The 20,102-nt window shown below is 33.5% G+C and overlaps 1 protein-coding gene across 1 annotated transcript in view; it reads left to right on the top strand.

Annotated features, from left to right (window-relative positions):
* The window catches only part of LOC143226196 (uncharacterized), a 38,448-nt gene extending 18,847 nt beyond the window's left edge, over positions 1-19,601 (top strand). The window contains exons 5-10 of the mRNA XM_076456845.1: positions 6,219-6,361; positions 7,428-7,566; positions 11,617-11,758; positions 12,527-12,632; positions 13,016-13,117; positions 16,905-19,601. Of these exons, the coding sequence (XP_076312960.1) occupies positions 6,219-6,361; positions 7,428-7,566; positions 11,617-11,758; positions 12,527-12,632; positions 13,016-13,117; positions 16,905-19,468 (3,196 nt within the window). The 3' untranslated portion in view covers positions 19,469-19,601. The remainder of the gene's footprint in view (positions 1-6,218; positions 6,362-7,427; positions 7,567-11,616; positions 11,759-12,526; positions 12,633-13,015; positions 13,118-16,904) is intronic.
* The last annotated feature ends 501 nt before the right edge of the window (positions 19,602-20,102 follow it).

Genomic DNA, 20,102 nt, shown 5'->3' with positions numbered 1-20,102 from the left:
CTGTAGATGAGCAGCCTTTGGGTGGCCCCCCTTGGGTCAATCAGCTGGTCCACTTGGGCTAGTGCAGGGGTTCCCAACCTTTTGGCACTCACGACTTGAAAATGTAATTGATGAAATAAAATTAATGTTATCCCAAGCTACTTCTAACAAGGCTACACGACTCCCCTGCCAAAGCCCCGTGACCCCTGAGGGGTCGCAACTTACTGGTTGGGAACCCCTGGGCTCGAGTCAACCAAGTACCAGTGGTGGAAGTTCTCAACAGGTGTTGTGGACATTGTGTCTCATGCTGGTGTTTGGGTATAGTGCTCACAAAACCCCGGCGTTGCTACAATGCCCTTGCATGACATTGTAGTGTGTCCCCTCATAGGGCTCCATGGTGGGTGGGGTCAGTGGGTACCAAAATTTTCCTTTTTTCTATGGATCTTCCAACAAAAAATGTAAATAAAATAGTGAAAAAACAGTCAACAGGTAAACGACCACGTCTTAAAGACTCTGAGCAACAATCTTCAACATTTGTAACACCTGTACCTCATTTTCTTGCATTACATTCTCTTTCAGAAAAACCTTTAGGGCAAATGTCCCCCTTTTTTATTCAGAAGGGACTAGAGGGGCTTTCTGGCTCTCCAAAGTCAGTAAAGAAGCTTCTATCTGGAGACATATTGGTTGAAACATCCACATACCAACACAGTGAACTCCTCTTGAATTCAAAAGCAATTGGGGATGTACCTATTGATGTTACCCCTCATGCTACCTTGAATTCATCATGAGGAGTTATTGTTGAGAGGGATTTGAAGAATGTCCCCGAGTCAGAGATTCTCGCTGGTCTCATCACTCAAGGAGTTTCTACAGTAAGGCACATCTCCACTCGCAAAGACGGAGCTACACTGCCAACAAATATCCTTGTTTTGACATTTACATCACCACATGCACCTGCCACCATGAAGGCAGGTTATCTAATTTGCAGGGTACGGCCGTAAATTCCACACCCTCTTTGATGTTTCCAATGTCAGAAGTTTGGCCACTCAAAGACATCCTGTTGTGGTTCCCTGACATGTACTCGTTCTGGTGGCAAGGACCATTATGCCTATGAATGTCACACGGACTCACATTGTGTCAATTGCAATGGTTCCCACCCTTCCTACTTTCGTTTTTGCCCAAAATGGTTGGAGGAAAAAGAGGTGCAGCTTTTGAAAACAACCCATAACATTAGTTATCCTGAGGCTCGGAAATTGCTATCCGCCACTCCATCTCGGACATATGCTGCTGTACTTCATTCCACAACTACAGTGGGAGTGCAGACAGATCTCTCTGTACCTTCAGGAAAATCGTTTTCAAAACAAATGAAAAGTTATAAAGGTTGAATCGACTTCTACACCCATCTCTGTTCCTCCCACACAGTCCAACAAATCTCAAGATCCACATTCTTCAGTTTCAAATACAGGCATTTCTTCTGATACATCTTTTTCTCCAACCCCACAATGCAAAATAATCATTTGTTTAAGTCCTCAGTCACTGGAATCCCCTTCCAACAACAAAGACCTGCCCAATCGACCCAGGGCAGGATCCATGGAGGTTGATATATCTCCTCCGAATAAGGACAGTAAGGAAAAAAATCGTGGTCGCAAACAGAAGGGTTCTCCAGCCACTTTGCCTACCCATCATTAAAAATGGCCACCTTGATACAATGGAACTGTCGAGGTTTACATTCTAATCTGGATGATATCAAAACACTGATTGCTTCCTACCATCCTGTTTGTCTTTCCTTACAAGAAACATTTCTCAAACCTGCTGATACAATCACCGGCAGTTGTCTCTGTACAGAAATGACAGGTTGTGTGATGGTCGAGTACATGGAGGGGTGGCACTGTTGGTTGATCAACACGTGCCCACCCTGTCTTTGTCACTCAACACACCCTTGGAGGCCATAGCCATCCGTGTTTCCTTGGGTCATACCATCACTGTATGTTCTATCTCTCTTGTCCCTTGGAGAGACATATGATCAATCAGACCTTGATGCTCTTGTTGAACAGTTGCCATCTCCATTTCTAATCCTGAGGAATTTAATGGACATCATCCCCTCTGGGGAAGTGCTGTTAATGATAATAGGGGTCGCTCTGTAGAGCGTATGCTCTCTGATCACAATCTTTCTCTTTTAAATACTGGTTCTTCCGCTTATTTTCACGCACCTAGTCAGTCCTTTACTGCTATTGATCTCTCAGTTTGCTCCTCTTCATTATTTTCCCATTTTTCATGGATGGTTGACACTAATCCACCAGGCAGTGATCATTTTCCTATACTTTTGAGAGAGACTGGCCGTGGTCGATGCCACCCTACCTGCGTGCCCCGGTGGAAGCTGGATCAGGCAGACTGGTCCACTTTCACTGCTCTTGCAGAACTTGATCCTGCTATTGTGAATCAGCCATCAATAGAAGACTGTGTGGCAGCAGTAACTGACTGTATTATACAAGCAGTTGCTCAGTGTATTCCTAAAACCTCGACATGTTTTCCACAATATCCTCGTCCATGGTGGAATCCTGCTTGCCACTTGGCACGGAAGGCTCAAAAGCGGGCCTGGGATACTTTCCGTAGATATTCCACACTTTCGAACCGCATTGCTTTCCAACGGGCCCGCACACGTGCTAGGTAGGTAAGACATCAAAGCCAGAAGGAATCTTGGATCAATTTCACAACTAGCATATCTTCTACCACCAGTTCCAAGGTCATATGGGACAGGATTCGAAAGGTCAGTGAGCACTACAATTCTGTCCCCCTCTCCATCTTACTCTCTAATGGACAAGAGGTGGCTGATGTCCGGAGCATCTCCGATACTCTAGGTGAAAGATTTTGCCGGGTATCTAGTTCTTCTGCTTGTTCCTCCACCTTCTTGACCATCAAGACTTGGGCAGAGCGTTTACCTCTTTCTTTTCGAACTGACTGTCTCTTTGACTATAATTGTCCCTTTACACTGGTGGAACTGAAAATGGCCCTTCATCGGTCTGGCAGTACATCTGTTGGACCTGATGATGTACACTATGGCATGCTGTGCTATCCCTCTCCTGCTTCTCTTGATATTCTTCTAATTGTTTTTAACCAGATCTGGCCGGAGAATGTTTTTTCTGATGCCTGGTGCCAGGCTATTATCTTACCTTTCTCTAAACCTGGGAATAATCTCAAGATTTCTTCACGCTACCGTCCAATTGCTTTGACGAGCTGTCTTTGCAAGACTTTAGAGAGGATGGTTAATGTTCATCTTGTTTGGTTCCTCGAATCAAACAACCTCCTCTCGCCCACCCAGTATGGGTTTCGACGACAGCACTCCACCACAAACCACCTAATTCGACTTGAAACATCAATCAGAGAAACCTTTCTCAAATGCCAACATCTTGTTTCAATATTCTTTGACATTGAGAAGGCTTATGACACAACATGGGGGGTATGACATTTTGTGAGACCTCCATATATATGGGTTATGTGGCTATTTTTCCATGTTTATTAAAAAATTTTTAATGGACAGGAGATTCCAAGTTCATGTAGGTTTGACACTTTTCCATTCTTTTGTACAGGAACTTGGAGTCCCTCAGGGCTGTGTTTTGAGTGTCACACTTTTCAGTATAAAGATAAATGCCATCACTGAACAACTCCCTCTCACTGTTGCAAACTGGCTCTATGTTGACGACTTTCACATCTCGTGTCAGTTGTCGAACATGAGATATATTGAGCGGCAACTACAAACTACCCTCAATTGTGTACTGACGTGGACTATGGCGAACGGCTTTAATTTTTCTCTCTAAAACTGTTTGCATGCACTTTTGCTGCTAGTGGTCCCTAAGACCAAGTTTTTGGGGCTTATCTTTGACCGTAAGCTGACCTTTATACCACACTCAAAGCAGCTACGGGTCAAATGCACAGGAGCACTAAACATCCTCCTTGTCCTCTCTACTGCTAGTTGGGGAGCAGATTGATGTTCTATGTTAAAGATATATCTTGCTCTTATTTGTTCAAAACTCGAATATGGATCAATGGTCTGTGGCTCTGCCAGATCCTCGGCCTTAAAGATGCTGGACCCCATTCATCATCAAGGAATTCGACTCTGCACTGGGGCTTTCTGCACCTCCCCAGTTCAGAGTTTATACGTGGAATCTCATGAACCTTCTCTGCACCTTCGCCGTTTGCAACTACCTTTACTGTATTCTTCAAAACTTCACTCCTTACCAAAGCATCCCACTTGGGGATGTGTTTTCTTTCCTCAGTGGGCCTTACTTTTTCAAAACAGACGATCTGCCATTTGATCCTTTGGTCTTTCCTATCCAGGTGCAATTGGATGAATTGGGTCTGTCCTTGGAAAACATTGCAGCATCCACTGATCAGCCCATCTCCCCATGGCTTATTACAACCCCCAAAACACTAAATCAATCAATCAATCAATAAGAAACATTGAGAGGGGCCTACTGTTAGCACTAGGTATATTGGTGACATCCAGGTTGGGAATTATCTAAGTTTGTGTTATTTCATTTTGTTTTGGTGTTCCAGTTACATCACCCTCATGTTGTTGAACTTATCCTGGGTACTGCTTAAGTCTTCCTTTGATTTTCTCTGAGAACCCACTAACTTAGTCAGTTGTGTAACACTGGCTAATTTTAATTAGACAAAGAGGAATGGAGCTTGTTTTTTCATAAAAAAGTCTGACTATTCTCCTGAGACCCTTCACAGCAGTATCAGAATGTAGTAGTTTTTCATCCTATGTTTGGCATATTTAACTTCTAATTTTATTTTGAAACTTATTTTTTATCTCACATGTTGAATGATATTAGTTTCCTACCTTCTGTTTTCATTTAAATAGTAAAGTAATTCCCCTTTTCCTTTTTACTTGATCTCTCCTATGTACCCCAGTGTTTCCATCAGTAAGGCTGAGGACTTGTGTCAAAACTTTGATTTCAGTATCCATGATGGATATAGAACAGATAATCTGTTATGTAAGTTTGTGCTTAACAGTAAATTTCCTTTTTTTTTTTGTGTGGTAAGCTTGAAGCCTTATAAGCAGTATAGCAAGGTTTGATATTCACGGTGGGAACAGTGAAGACTAACCGTTGTGTAGCTTTGTGCTTGAAGACATAAATAATAATCCTTTCCCCACAAAGTAACTAACGTATTCTACACAATTAAAAAATATAATTTAGCATAACTTGTAAGCTGTGTTTTTGAGTTGCTTATTCCAAAAATATTAATAATAATAAAATCCACTGTTACTCAACTAGAATAGTTTTTGCATGTCATAAAAGGCCAATATATTTTTTTCTAATTAAAAATAAATAAATTTTAACACTTGAAATGTATATCATTCCTTATGCAATATATCAGAGAAAAATTTTTATATGCCAAAAGATAACTACTTTTGATAAGGTTTTCGTGTTTGGATATCCAATATTGTCATGGCTGGTAAACCTATATAGTCACCTCTCATCATCAGTTACTTATTTTTTATCATTTCTTCACTGCAAAGCCTCTCTGTCTATCCATTCATCCATCCCAATCCTGTAGATAAAAAATCTCAAGATTGGATGGATGAATTTGAATAAAACTTTACAACAGAATTATGTACAAAGTTCCAGATCTGATTACCTTTTAAAGCTTGTGAATCAGGTGTTAAAAAATCACTGGTACATATAAGAAATTTGATCCAATCTGTGGATATATCTGAAAACAGGATGGATGGATTTGACAAAATTTATACAGCAGATGATACACTGTCAAATTGGAAAGACTTTAAATATATAATATAAGATTAGGTGGGCACATAAGTGTTGCATAAACTCAATTTGCAATTGTTATACTAGAAACAAATTACTAACTAGTTTTTGTACTACATTTTAGTTTTTAATTTTATAATGTAGTGGATCTACTTGTCTCTCTCCAAAAGACCCAGGGCTAAATCCCAGCCACTACTGTTGCAGAATTTCCCTTAAGTGGCAGCAAATTAGCAGCTGAAATATAGAATAAAATCATTAATAACAACTTGAGAAAAACAAAACTAATTAATAATTAGACTTAGGTGATTTTGTAAGCTCTGACAACAATTATGCAGTTTAGTTAATGATTCTTACCTAATAATATTAAGGTATTGTTGGTTCACATTTACTGATAATAATAGTTTTGAATAATAAACAGACTTATAAGAGTTTGATTGTGTTTTATAGCTTCTTTATTAATTTTTATCTCAGTTGGATTTATTCTTGTCTACCATCAAACAAACAAATCCTTGCCTTAAGTGCAACGTACCCAGAAAAACTTGCTCAACTCTTGACTCGATACATGAGAAATCCTATGTTTTGTCGTCTAAATGTTGATAAGCCAACTCTTTTGGGTGAGTTACGTGCTTTTCTTTACTGTTCTGAAATTTGTTTTCTTTTGAAATCTCATTTATTCTGATTATTTACACTTGGAAACCACTTGGTTGTACCTGTAATATTTATAGATTATGTGTATGTGAAGAGGGGGGTTAGACTTGCTTGGTGCTAAAATTAATCTTTGTAGTTAATGTGTTGGAAGAAGTGGATAAATTGAGAAAAATTGAGTAATTGTTAATTTGTAGACAGTTGTGTTCTGTTGTTGAACCACTGATGTTTGATAAAGATGAATATCTTGAATTACAAAGTTCTTTTCATTTAGTATACTTTAAACTTTCCACATACTTTTTAAATGATGAAGTCTGATTTCGAAATTTCGATAGATTTATGAGATAAGTATCTTATTATTTATAAAACAATCTTTAACATGTATATTTTGTAACAGTTGTTTTTTATATGCGAGGTATACTGCTGTAGCACTACGTTATTTGGTCAGTTGTTGGACATTTTTGTCAACTTTCAAAATTTGTAATCCATAGTGGAAAAATTTACATATTTTGATAAAGAGATTAGTTGTATATATTGACCCTGTAAAAGCTGCAAAGATGAAATGTTGGTTAAAAAGTTCTATAATTGTCTGGAAGCCTGGCATGACCAGGTGGTTAAGGCACTTGACTCGCATTCTGAGAGTGCAGGTTTGAATCCCTGACACACCAAATATGCTTGCCCTCTCAGCCATGGGGAATTAGAATATGATGGTTCAACCCATTATTCATTGGTAAAAGAGTAGCCTAAGAGTTGGCAGTAGGTGGTGATGACCAGCTTCCTTCCCTCTAGTCTTAAACTGCTTAATCAAGGACAGCTAGTGCAAATAGTCCTCATGAAGCTTTGTGCACAATTCAAAAACAAATAATTGTCTAGAGCTTAAAAGTCAATACTTTAACTTTTTATAAAAATGTAAGAGTAAAAATAACATTTACTTTCAGATTTCTTCAGAAGAACAGTTGTTGCATACTTCAAGTTATTTAAATAAACAGAATGTAGTTGTTTTTTGCAGTGATTTTGTGTTTCTATTTTATGTAGGTTTAAAACAGTTTTACAAGGTCACACCATACCATCCACTGACTCAGATAAATTTTCAACATAAAATAGATGCCCTGACAAGTTTGTTTCATTCCATACCATTCTCTCAGTGTTTAGTGTTCTCCAACTACCAATTCAGGTTAGTAACTGATACTTTTAGTAAAGTGTGTGATGTTCTATAGTTTTTATCTTGAGATAATAACTTATTGTCAACAAGAATAGTTTCTGGTGCTCTAAAATTACCAATTTAGGTCAGCAACTGTTGATTTATATAAAAGTTTCTGATATTGTCAGTTAAACTCAGATTAATAACTGGTAGTTTTTAGTCCTTAGTCTGTTTCTGATGTTCTGTTACTATTAATCTAGATCAGTGACATTTTAGCTTCTTGCCTAGTTTCTGGCATTTTCAAACTACCAACTCTGTTTAGTAATTAAACTGATAGTTTCTAGAACAAATTCTGACATAATTATCATTTTGTGTTAGTAAATTATAACTTCTAACAGGCCTGTACAAGGAGGTTTAATTGGCGAGATCAAAAATCAACATATATTGTGCAAAGTACAATGAGCATGTGAAGCATGTTAATACTATATATGTCTGGGGACATATCCTCCAGAAATTTGTAAAAACCAGATATTATGAGATAAAGTTTGGTAGCAATTTTACATGAAATATAGTTTAAACAACTGTATGACTCTTCTCATAAAATCCACAAACATCTAACAAAACTAAACATATCATTCTGTTGTAATGCTACAAGTGGAGCTACACTTGAATTAGGATAAATATGGATGTTTTATTAAAATAAAGTACTATCTACTAGAGTAGTTATTAATTATTAAATTATATTACTGAGTTAAACAACAGTAGCATATTAGTTGTTTCTGTCATTGGCTATCATAAAACACACATTTATGCACTACTGAAATAGCATGTTAGTATGGTCCATTCTTCTGAGATGCTTTTCCATAAATAATTTACTTATAGTTTTAATGTTGATAGTAGTGCCATAATGATTATGTATTAATGCCAGAGCACTCAGTCTTTTGTCAGTTTGCATACATCTCGGGTAATTATTCAGACGGTGGAGAGCAGGTGCTGAATGTTCACATGAAGATGAACTTAGTTTCAGTGTGGCAAAGAGTTTCAGTAACATGGATATTTAGTACACTGAGGCATGTATTTAAACAGTCATTCAATATTTGGGGCCTGTCCTAGAAAGGTATAGAAAGCTAGCTTGTCTTTCATCAATGAAATTCATAAATAATATTGGGATTTGACAAATTTTCCCTGTAAAAAAAATATATAGCCTGTCTAATATCACAGATAGAAAACTTGAGTTTTGATGGTATAAGTTTGTGATTTGATGCTGTGCTTTACATGTCCAGCAAATCTGGAGGAAGGATTACTGATAATGTGGTCAAGAAAATGAGTTATTAATGGATTTTTTTTTTTAAGTAATCCTTCTGCATTCACACATAGGACTTGTTATTGACTAACTTGTGCGATGCTAACATTCATATTTGACTTTTTTGCAATGTTACTACTGTGTTTGAAAATACAATGTTAATAATCATCAGTGTTTACTCATAGTAAAGTCAGTCCTTTACAACATTGCTCCATTAGGGAAAAAATAAAAAAATAGGTGGTTTGCATGCCCCTCCCCCAAGCATAACTATGTGTGTCAATAATTGCATGAGTATTGTATAAACATCAAGTAGTGTCAATCTTTTTCATTTCTACTTATGAGTTTGTTTTGAACTCAATGACCTTACCATTTACACTTATTTGCTTTTATTGCAACAAAGCCAAAAACTTGAAAGTAGAAGGATCTTCTATAGTAAATATATTTCTGTATAAATTCTGCATACAGCAGACTGAGGCTAGAAGGGATTTGTACCATACATTGGTAAGTTGTGATTTTAGAAAGACTAAAATATTTTCTCTCAGAATTGAAGTTAACACTTTGATATCATAGAAAGTAGGTCTTATTATCAATATCTTGAGTTCTACAGTAAGAAAAAGTTTGATTTTTTCTTTTTTTTTTAAATTTAGTATACATTACCAAACAGTAGGATTAGGGTGGTGTCATTTTTCTTGTTGATGATAATATATTAACACTTTTGTTCCAAAATGTAATAGCAAAGACAATTAAGTAATTCATTTCAATTTAAGTAGGAAATAAATGTATTTAGTTCATACCTTGATATTTTCAATTAATTAATCAATTTGATAATTAATTTGTTCTGAAAAGTATTAACTGAATTCTGCTAGGGATACAGTCAAGACTTAATTGTTGGGATGAAATAATAAGTCGCAAAGACTGAATGCTTAATATGTTAAGGACAAGCAGATTGACTTTTTTGGATTTATGGGGTCAAAGGTCTCATCTCGTCACTTCTATACATTATTTTCAGAAATTAATAATAAATCAACCAGTAGTATCAGAAAGAAGTATTAGATATCAGCTTTTTATTGATTGATCTATTAATTACCATAAAAGCTTTTTTATTCCAGTTTTTCTGGAGTCTAACATTTCATTTGTTTTTTCAACCAATAACTGATTATTTTAAAATAAACACAAGACATAAATGTCAGTTAAACTTTGCCATGATAAATTTTTGTGCTTTAAGTTTTTTCATACACTGGTAATAAGTGTGTGCTTTAGAAATAGAGATTTGCTTTCACTACAATTAGTATTGCATAGGACACCTGCAGCTGCTACATAGTTCTTAAAATATTTATTTTTTATTGTTTAGAAGTTAAAACACTTGAATGAAAGATGTTTTTGTATGGTTGGTGTCCAAAACAAGTAAAAATGACTGTAATTGAAGACAAAAAGCAACTGAAAATAGGCATCCTATTTATGAACACTAATATATTACTGTACAAGTAAATTTTGTCATTTTTTTATAAATATAATTTTTTTTATTATTATTATTATTATTGTTACTTGATTTTAAGCACAATATTTTAAATATTTATCTCTAACAGTTTTTATTTTCACATCGATCACATTATTATAAATAAAGATACGAGCTTTAAAATCATAGGATTATAACTCAACTGAGCCAATCATAATGATTTGGTAGGCTTTCTAATTAACTTTATTATTAAAGTTTCTGGCAGTGTGTAAAGTAATTACAACGTTTTGACCTTCTTTGGCCATCATCAGGTTGTGACCGAAAAATGTTGAAACGTTGTTCGCTCCTCTACATAAAGTTTTCTCTATCCATACCAGCTGTTTTTACATATATATGGTTATATTAATCAGTTATCACTTTATTTGATTTGCAGCAAATATGTGTGGGATTATTGAATATATGGAAAACAAGCAATGGCAGTTACCTGTTAATGTTTAGTTGATGTTAGGAAACATCCATAAAACATTTTCTATTGTTGTTTTTTGACAAAAAATGATATTTTTCACAAATCCTCAAATAATGACCTTCAGAAAAGATCGTATGAAATCAAGGGTGATTTAAAAATTAATTAAAAATCAATGTAAAATAAAATGGGAAAACTAATAAAATGTTAGAATAACTTAGTACTTGAAAAATGTCAAAACAGTAGCAAATACTGTCTTTCTGTCTTTTATATTGTATGGGTTGTAGGGATATGGTGGATTAATTTATTATAATCAGTTAATCAGCCTGTCATTTAATCAAGTAATCACTAATCACCCAGTTCTATCAATTTAGGTTGCAAAAATTTATTTATATGCATGAAACAATAATTTTGTTCAGATTGGCAAAGATAACCTCAGGAAAGATTCCCAAATGTGACAGATTTAAACAAATTCCCTAATACATAGCCAAATTCATGCCAACATTGAGATCGTAGTCCTCATTTTATGCTGTATAGAAGAGGTTAATGAAGATTTTTCCTGTTAGAAGAAAATACATATAACTCGTTACTTTTGGGTATATGGTTTGTGTTTTGATAGGAAAACATTGATTGTTTCATACTTAAAAATTTAGCTTTCTTTCATTCTCACTCAGTACATTTGCTAAATGTAGTTAGTTTCAAGAGGATACTTTCTCTGGTGCAGAAGTTATGTCTGTTTTTGTATTGTAATAATATGAAATGATTATTTCAGTTCAGTTGAAATTTGGTTGTGAGTGTCATTTTAACTTTCTTTCACATCCTGAAAAGATTTTTTTTTCTCTCTCTTTCTCTCTCTCTTAGGGCTGAGAGTCTCTCTGATATGTTGTTGAAGAAAGGGTGGCCAACAGCATTTATAAGTGGCAGTCAAGAGCAATGTGATCGTTTAGAGACCATGAACCAGCTTAAGAATTTTAAACTTCGAGTTCTAGTTTCAACTGATCTTGTATGCTATGTAAAATGTATATTATTTAACTCTGACATTCTTTCACAAAAGTTAAAAATTGAATTTTGTTACTTATGCTTTACCACATGGTCAATCCATGGCCACTTTTTCATCATACATTACGTACATGTATGTCTTCAGTGATTTATCTGTTACAATAAACAATTCTAGACTTGTGCCACCTAAGCTCTGATGCAAGAGATATTTACTATAATTGTTTGCTTATGCCAAACCAATAATGTGTTCATTTAAAAATTTAAAAGGAAAAATAACATACTAAACAAATAAATTATAATCTCTTTACTTGTATTGTCTACCTCACTTGACTTATTTGCACAAAAAATAACTTAACATATTGTAAAAATAGTTTTAAAACTAATGATATTATGCAATACTATTATTTCAAATTATTTTTAAAGATTATTTCAGTTTATGAAATAACAGTTTTCTCATGTCCACTTTACTTAATTACAATAAACATGTAATTTAAGATCGCAAATTTCTGACATGAAATATTTGTTTGTTTTTTTCATTTTAACATTAAAATGTAAACATTCCATCATAAAGCAAACATGTTTTTATTTTCAGGATAAGGAATTTTATAGGTTAATTACTTCCAAAACATATTTTTACCTGAAGTTAAAATGTATAAAATTTTGAAAGCACAGGTGTACAGTGAGCATATTGCTTTAACTTGAGTTAAATTTATGATTTTGAAGTGTTAAGCTGTTTCTGACACAAAGTATTTAAATTTACATTTTTACACAGACTGCACGAGGAATTGATGCAGAAAATGTGAACTTGGTGGTAAACTTGGATGTACCTTGGGAAGTAGAGACGTACATACATAGGATTGGCAGAGCAGGGCGTTTTGGTAACAAATATTTCTATTGTTGGAAAATACATTTCTTGATCTTCGTATTGGAAGGAGAAAAATGAGATTTTAAATAAATTAGTATTTTAACTACAGAAGAACACAGGCCTGTATATATATATATGTATGTATATATGTGTGTGTGTGTGTGTGTGTGTGTGTGTGTATACAGTTGCAATTTCTAATGAGATAAAATCTTTTATTGTTACAAATAAGTTTAAATGGTTTAATGGAAAAAAAATTCTCTGAAAACTACAAACAAAAGTGAGAGAATCATCATGCAGTATTTCATTTAGTATTTCTACATTTCTAAAGTTTCATTCTCAGCATATCTGTTTTTATGAATTTATGTATATAATTAATAATAAACAGTAACTTTACAGGAACACAGGGATTGGCAGTAACTTTAGCAAGTGAAGGGAAAGAACTTGAACAATTAATGATCTTACAAAGCAAAGGCCATTTAGATATATACAAACTTCCAGGTAGGTGTAATGTGCAAAAGCATTTAGTTTTATAAAAATATAACACATAAAAATGTTACAAACTAATAACTGGAATACAAAACTGCTTTCAGTCTGAGGAGAAATGGTCTTGCTAATTTTATCTGATATAAATGTAACCTTGAGGATAAAATTGCACTATTAACTTAGAATATTATAGAAAATAAATTTGTTCAGTCATTACTTTTTATCTTCAAGTAAACTGGAAAAAAGTATTGGAAACAGTTAAACTGAGAAAAATGTTTTTGTTTGTTATTGTGGGGCGATATAATGTAACGGTCAATTTCACTATTCGTTGGTAAAAGAGTAGCCCAAGAGTTGGCAGTGGATGGTGATGAATAGCTCCCTTCCCTCTAGTCTTGTACTGCTAATCTAGGGACGGCTAGTGCTGATAACCTTCATATAGCTGTGCACGAAATTCAAAACAAACCTATCAAACGGTATAAATCGAGCAGAAATTCAGATAGATATGGAACAAAGCTATAAAATCTTAGGTTGGTAATATGTTGCTAGAAAAAAAGATGTTTGATTTATCACTTTGTTTTATTTAAATTATGTAGTATGATGAGAAAAATGTTTTGTTTTTTTCTGGAACCAAATGAAATAGGCTCAGTTAAGTCATTTTGCACTTCACTGCAGCAGGTTTCATTTCACCATCAAGGCCACTATTTTAAGTGTGTTTACATCAGACCTAACTAACTTGTTGAATAGATGGAGAAAATCACAAAAAAGAAATTTAAAAAAATTATTTAAATAGCTATCAGATGAGCCTGAAAGTCAATATGTATGTTAAATGAACCCTTCTGGTAAACAGTTTGAAAACAATGAGCATGATTACAAGTTTGTTACAGTTATTAGTAAATGGAAAGATACTTTTATCATATGCCATTGATTGGAAACCATGAAAAATTGTATAGGAAAGTTTTGAAGAATGTAGGAAGACATAAAAATCATTAATTAAAATCTGCCAGAAAAAGTAAGAATTTTTAATTATTTCTTTAAAAAAAACATCAGAATAAAACCTTTATGAATCTTGAAACTTGTAAGATCTTTAAAAAAATCTTTTGGAAGTCCTGTTTCAGCTCCAAAGTATTTGATCAAGTAATTGTGTTTTTGTAATGCAGTACCACATGCCAGAGTTACAAGGAATCAATGCACCTAGATGTTAGAAGATAACGTTTTTCTTTCAGTTTTGCAATTAGGCTCTCGCAAATCCTTAATTGCTCATCATCCTTATTTCAAATTGCCTTAAAATGTTGACAGAGTGGTGAGTACTGCAGTGTTTACATATCCTTTTGCTTAAAATTAAAACTCTAAACCAATCATAATGATATTTGTTATAGTTAGGATGAAAAGTTTGTCTTTATCTACTGACAGGAAGTGTGTGTGTGCACACACATGCACACAATTTAATTTAAATCATTTCTTGTGCAGAGGAATATATGGGTTCTGCTTGTAGGTTGGTGATGACTTGTACATCGAGTACTTTACATGTTTTTACCAACTGTAACAGTGATATTAATATTACCAGTGATAATTTTATGATAAACTGAAGATTTGTGAAAGTGATAATAATAATGCTGTCCTTAATACTTTGTGATTCTCAAGCTGAAAATGAGGAGCAACTGAGGATTTGTGAGAATAATAAAACTGCATTCACTATTGATAACTTTATAGTAGATGAGGGTAAGAAGAATTTTATGGTTCATGAGAGGAACAAGTATGACTCTGAAACTAATATTCAGTTTGCAAACCTTGACTGTACCACTTCCTGTTAAATTCAATTTTTCCCCCTTAAATATTTTTAAACACTAATTAGTGTTAAAACATATTTACTGAAAAAAAGTAGACAATGTATAAACTTGGAACTAAAATGTCACACACCACTTTGTTTTTCAAGTGGCATTCGAGCCTAATATTAAATAAAGTAAAAATTGTTTTACCAATTGATGGGAAGGATATATACTTTTTTTTGGTCAATGTTGGAAAATATTTGGTATGATTTCTGTAAATTTAAAGCAAAGGTCAAGGTCAATATTCAACCTTCATTTTTATTTTGCCATGAAATCAGAGTGGAGAATGCAGATTCACACAAGTAAGAAGTTTTAAAAAGCATTTAATGTTTTTCAATCAGTGTTAGATATTGATTTGTACTTTCTATAATGTCTGACCAAAACTATTAAAGAAACACTACAAAAACATGTTTTGGAAAAGTAGTTGGTTATATGTACCTGGAAAATGCAAAGTGGGGTTATTACAAAAGCATAATTTTTACTTTTATTGTTTTGTATACTACCAACATTAGTTCTTGTACCACAGTTTGACAATCTCTAATTTGTCGCTTTCATGATTTTCATTTAAATTTTTATTTTTGACTGAGATTTACAAAATCAAGCTTTATAACATCAAAGCTAATGAAATATGATCTTTCAGAGTTACTAGTGTAATTAAATGTTATTATAAAACTAAAAATTTTTACTTTTAATTAACCTAATGTAGAAATAAAGCCATAAATGTGGAACAAAAGTTATGATAAAAACTCTTCTCACTAGAAACTTGTAATAGGCTGGTAAAGAGTGTACTTAAAACCTTGTCCAGTTTAACTATTAATCAGTTTGTTTTTTTAAATAGGTAATTACGTGAAGCATGTATTAGATATTTCAGACTTCCATCTTCAGTAAGGTAGAGATATAAAAACACATAGTAGTGATTATAATAGTAATGCAATAAAATTTGTAATAAACTATTTGAATACAAAAAAAGGATAGGAGAGAAGGAACAATATGTAATAAGTCATATTAAAAAAGATTTAAATCAAATAAGTAATGCGTATTGTTTAGAGATGGAAGAATTTTTATTAGAAGTTCAGTTCCATGTCAGGTGTTGGGAAGATTTTAAAGTTCAGGAAAGACTTCTGGTGCCCCTTTTTTGTATTGTGATGGAAAATAACAGAGTTGGAACGATTTGTAACTCTTCTTCCAGTTTTTATAGATAAAACCATATATTCAAATGCTCATACCTTAAGGTGACATTTAGCTCCACCAGTGTAAGAGACCTTGCAGTGTGTGGGTGAAAAGACCTGTAAATCTGACCACAGAAGTAAACAAATACAAAAAAACATTAGTATCAAAATTAACCAAAACATCCAGGAGGAAACAACTATTAATCTCAGTTTCACGAGTGAAATGTATAGAGGAGTGTTGCAAGTTAAGATAGTCAAGAAAGTGTGGAATATGATATTTATGATTAAAAATAAGGGTTGTGTCATCAACACACTTTCTTTAGAGAACAGGCTTGAAGTTCAAAGTGGGGTTATCAGTCCAGTTATTGGTGAAATATTTCATCACTTTTATGCTCCAGTTGCTTATTATTCTTAGAACTAACATAGTGAATAGTATTTTGGTTTGTAGAGGCTCAAAGTCAGATAACTGGGCTTCAAAAAAAAGTAGCTGAAATTAGTCATGAGATTTTACATAACCATTTTATCAGTGATTATTGTTTAGTATGCTTTAACTAGCCTTTACCATTGGATTAGAAACAGGATGTATTTTCTCTCCAATAGTTATGTTAAATTGTTTCTTTATATTTTATTTATCAATGACACTTTGCACAGTGTAAGTTCTGTGTTATGCATTTTGGTGTTTTTTCTTTGAGTTTCATTATTTTTCATTGCAGATTATGCATGCATGTGTGTGTGTACATATATGTATGTGTGTACACAAACTTTGCTGCTGTTCCTCTTTTAAAAATTTTTTTTTTTCATAAATAGATCCCATACCAAACAACTTGTGGAATTATGCAACAGTTCTTGATAGAAATACTGAAGTGCATCATATCAAACAAAGTTCATTAAATAAGTTGAGCAATGAACAAGAATTCAATAATCATGACTCTACTGCTGGGAATAAAGCCAGGACAACAGAGAAACCAGGTAACCAAATTTCAATTCAAAATGATCTTCTGAATGATGGTAATGGTGAATCTTTAAAGACTTTTGAACATTCTGATGGCAGTTCTGCAAAACTTGGAACATTGCCAAAACACTCTGATACTAAAGTTACCTCTATTTCTTCACTATCCATTTCCTTAAAAGAAGCTTTGGAAGAAGAAAATATCTCAAATAACAGTGTGAAAGAGTCATTTGTTCAAGGAATGATAAAAACAGACTGTAATAGTCATTCTGAAGTTAAATTATGTGCTGAACTTTATGATAAAATTGAAAGTCCTCATGCGTCTCCTAACCAAAACTTACCTGATTGTCAATCCCAACAAGAAGATTCTTCAGAACATTCCAAGGAAATAAAAGATGAAAATGGCAAAAGTACAATGGACTTCAAAAACCTTCAAGTGACTGATAAAAATCCTGATTCTGTAAACAAATTATCTACAGATTTAGAAGCAAGTCTGACTATTGCCCAGAAAATTCCTGTTGATGTAAAACATGTACTGAATGATAAGGTTTCAGAGGTGGATGAAGATAAAAATAGTCCTTATGCTGATAAAGACGTTCAATATTTCCATGTTGAAAATAATCAGGAATTGAAAAATTGTCAACAAAATTTAATAAATGCAGATCAAAAATCAGAAAATGGGGATTCTTATAATAACCAGGTGACTTCTGCAAGTGAAGGAACACCACCATTCTTTCTCCATGCATTGTCCCCAGCCTCACTTGAATCATTAGATGTTAAAAGTAAAGCAGATTTGAGTGGGTTATTACAGAAGTCAGATTTAACTTCCCAATATCTTACCTATAATGAAGCAGTTGCATCTTATGATGAGTTTATAAAGACCCAACAAAATGAAACTAAAGATCTTTGTGTTACAAAATTAAAATCTGAAAACTTTTCAGAAGAACAGCTTCAGAATATAGATTTATTTCTCAAACTTAAAAATCATGACTTTATCTCTTCTGTAAATCAGAATCTTTTACAACAAAAATCTACAAACATGTCCATCAAAGAAGGTAACACGCTCGAGTCTGAAAAGAGTGAAAGTAAAATTTATAACAAAGAGTTTTGTGGTTCTGTGAACTCTCTCTCAGAAAATCATACTACCAGTTTAAAAACTGAAGAGGTGTCAACCATTCTTGGAGACAAACCAGCTGACAAAGAAAATAAAACCCAACCTTTAAAGCTTGAACAGTTTAGTATGGATAGAAATCACACCACTGTTGCAAGTGTCAAGGAATCTGTTCTTCTAAATGTTTCAGAATCAGAGGTGAAATGTATTGATGCAAAATCAGTTTATTCTGATAATACTAATGATGAAAATCAGTATTTGTATGATGACAAAATGAATAATGAACATAAAAGTCCTGAAAACCTCTTAATTAAGAACTCTAGTGGCTTTGCAAAGAGATCTAGTAGTGGTAGCTTCAGTGAAGGAAGTGTTTTGTCAGCAAGCACAAATGATGAAGACAGTGATATATCTGACACTTTTTTGCACTCAACATTGAATGACACCCAGTATTCTGAAACTGATGGACATCTGGAAGTGCCTGAAGTTAACCTTTATAAGTGTCCTCAAACATCTAATTATGCTTCCTCTAGTCAAAGAAATGCTTCTATGAGTAAGGTCAGAAATAGTCTTGGAGATAAAAATTGTTCAATATCCTGTTTTAAAGAATACTCTGAGCATAATTATCATGGTGAGAATGATAAACAAGGTTCTTCAGAATTGGATTTGAAAGAAAGGAGAAGAAATTTTGATATCTATAGGACTCAGCAATATTTTCCAATTTGCAAGAAGGTAGATACTAAATCACCTGTTCAAAAACAGAAAAGTGATCAACAGTATGCATATGGAAACATAAATGAAAGATTTAAACCTATACAAACTGGACAGTTTCTTGAACAAAATGTTAGATGTCACTCTCTTGCATCAGACTTTAGTAAGTCTTGTAAGATGCAAGATGCATCTAGACCATTAGAAGTTGGACATCTTTGTGAATATCAGACCTGCAACAACTCACAAAGAGGTACAATGGGTAAGAGACATCATGTTTGTCTAATGGACAAGAGAAGATATTCTAAACATTACCATTCAGTGGACTCTTCCAGAAAAAACAGATGTTGTAGTTACAACAGTAAAGTTGGTAATCAGAGTTGTAGGTTTCATTGTGTTAAACAGTGTCAGAATAATTTGAAATCTAAGAACTACAGGAGTATTTTCAGCTATTGGAATAATCCCTGTAGGAGCCACCACCCTGGACAACCATGTCAGAAAGGTGAAGCTTACGACTTTATAAATCCGTGGTTGGCATATTGGGCTTATATAAAAGAACTATCAAAATGGAAGAGAAACCGTACAAAATGTCAGTGTATTCATTAAAATATTCTTGTATGATTCCAGCTACTTTACAATGATACTGCATTTTATGAATTTTTTTAACCTATGTCATATTCTGTAAAAGTACTGAAAACAAGAATTGGTTATGAATAATGAATAAACTACATTACAATGATACTGTATGTTATGATTTTTTTTAACCTATATCAGATTATGTAAATATACTCAAAACAACAATTGATTATGAATAATAATTGAACTACTTCTACTGTTGCTTGGTGAAACACTTTCTTGTATTATATCAATATTATTTTCAATGAATTATATTCACTTGCAGTATAACAGTTGCTACCTGTCAGTTGTTGGTGTGAATGAAGACACTAGTTTTCTTAACATTTCAGTATTAAAATGCTATGATATGTTATTGTTTTTAGTGACAGTTAATCAAAAGGTTTCTGTTCCTGTTATGGACAGATATAGCTTAATAATTGGCATGCTGGATTGCAGATCAGAAAATTCACTGTTTGGAGTTAGCAACATTTTGTGAAACATGCTTTGCACTTAACCTATAATCATTATAAAGGAAAGAATTTTAGATAATTAATAATATTATATATATACTCTTAAGGCACTGAAAAAAAAACAATAAAAGTTGTGCACTTTGAAAACAGAGGAA

Source organism: Tachypleus tridentatus, chromosome 9 (assembly GCF_004210375.1).
Source record: "Tachypleus tridentatus isolate NWPU-2018 chromosome 9, ASM421037v1, whole genome shotgun sequence".
Classification (NCBI taxonomy): Eukaryota; Metazoa; Arthropoda; class Merostomata; order Xiphosura; family Limulidae; genus Tachypleus; species Tachypleus tridentatus.
The sequence above is the reverse complement of the archived record's forward strand: the minus strand, read 5'-3'. Positions and strand labels throughout refer to the sequence as shown.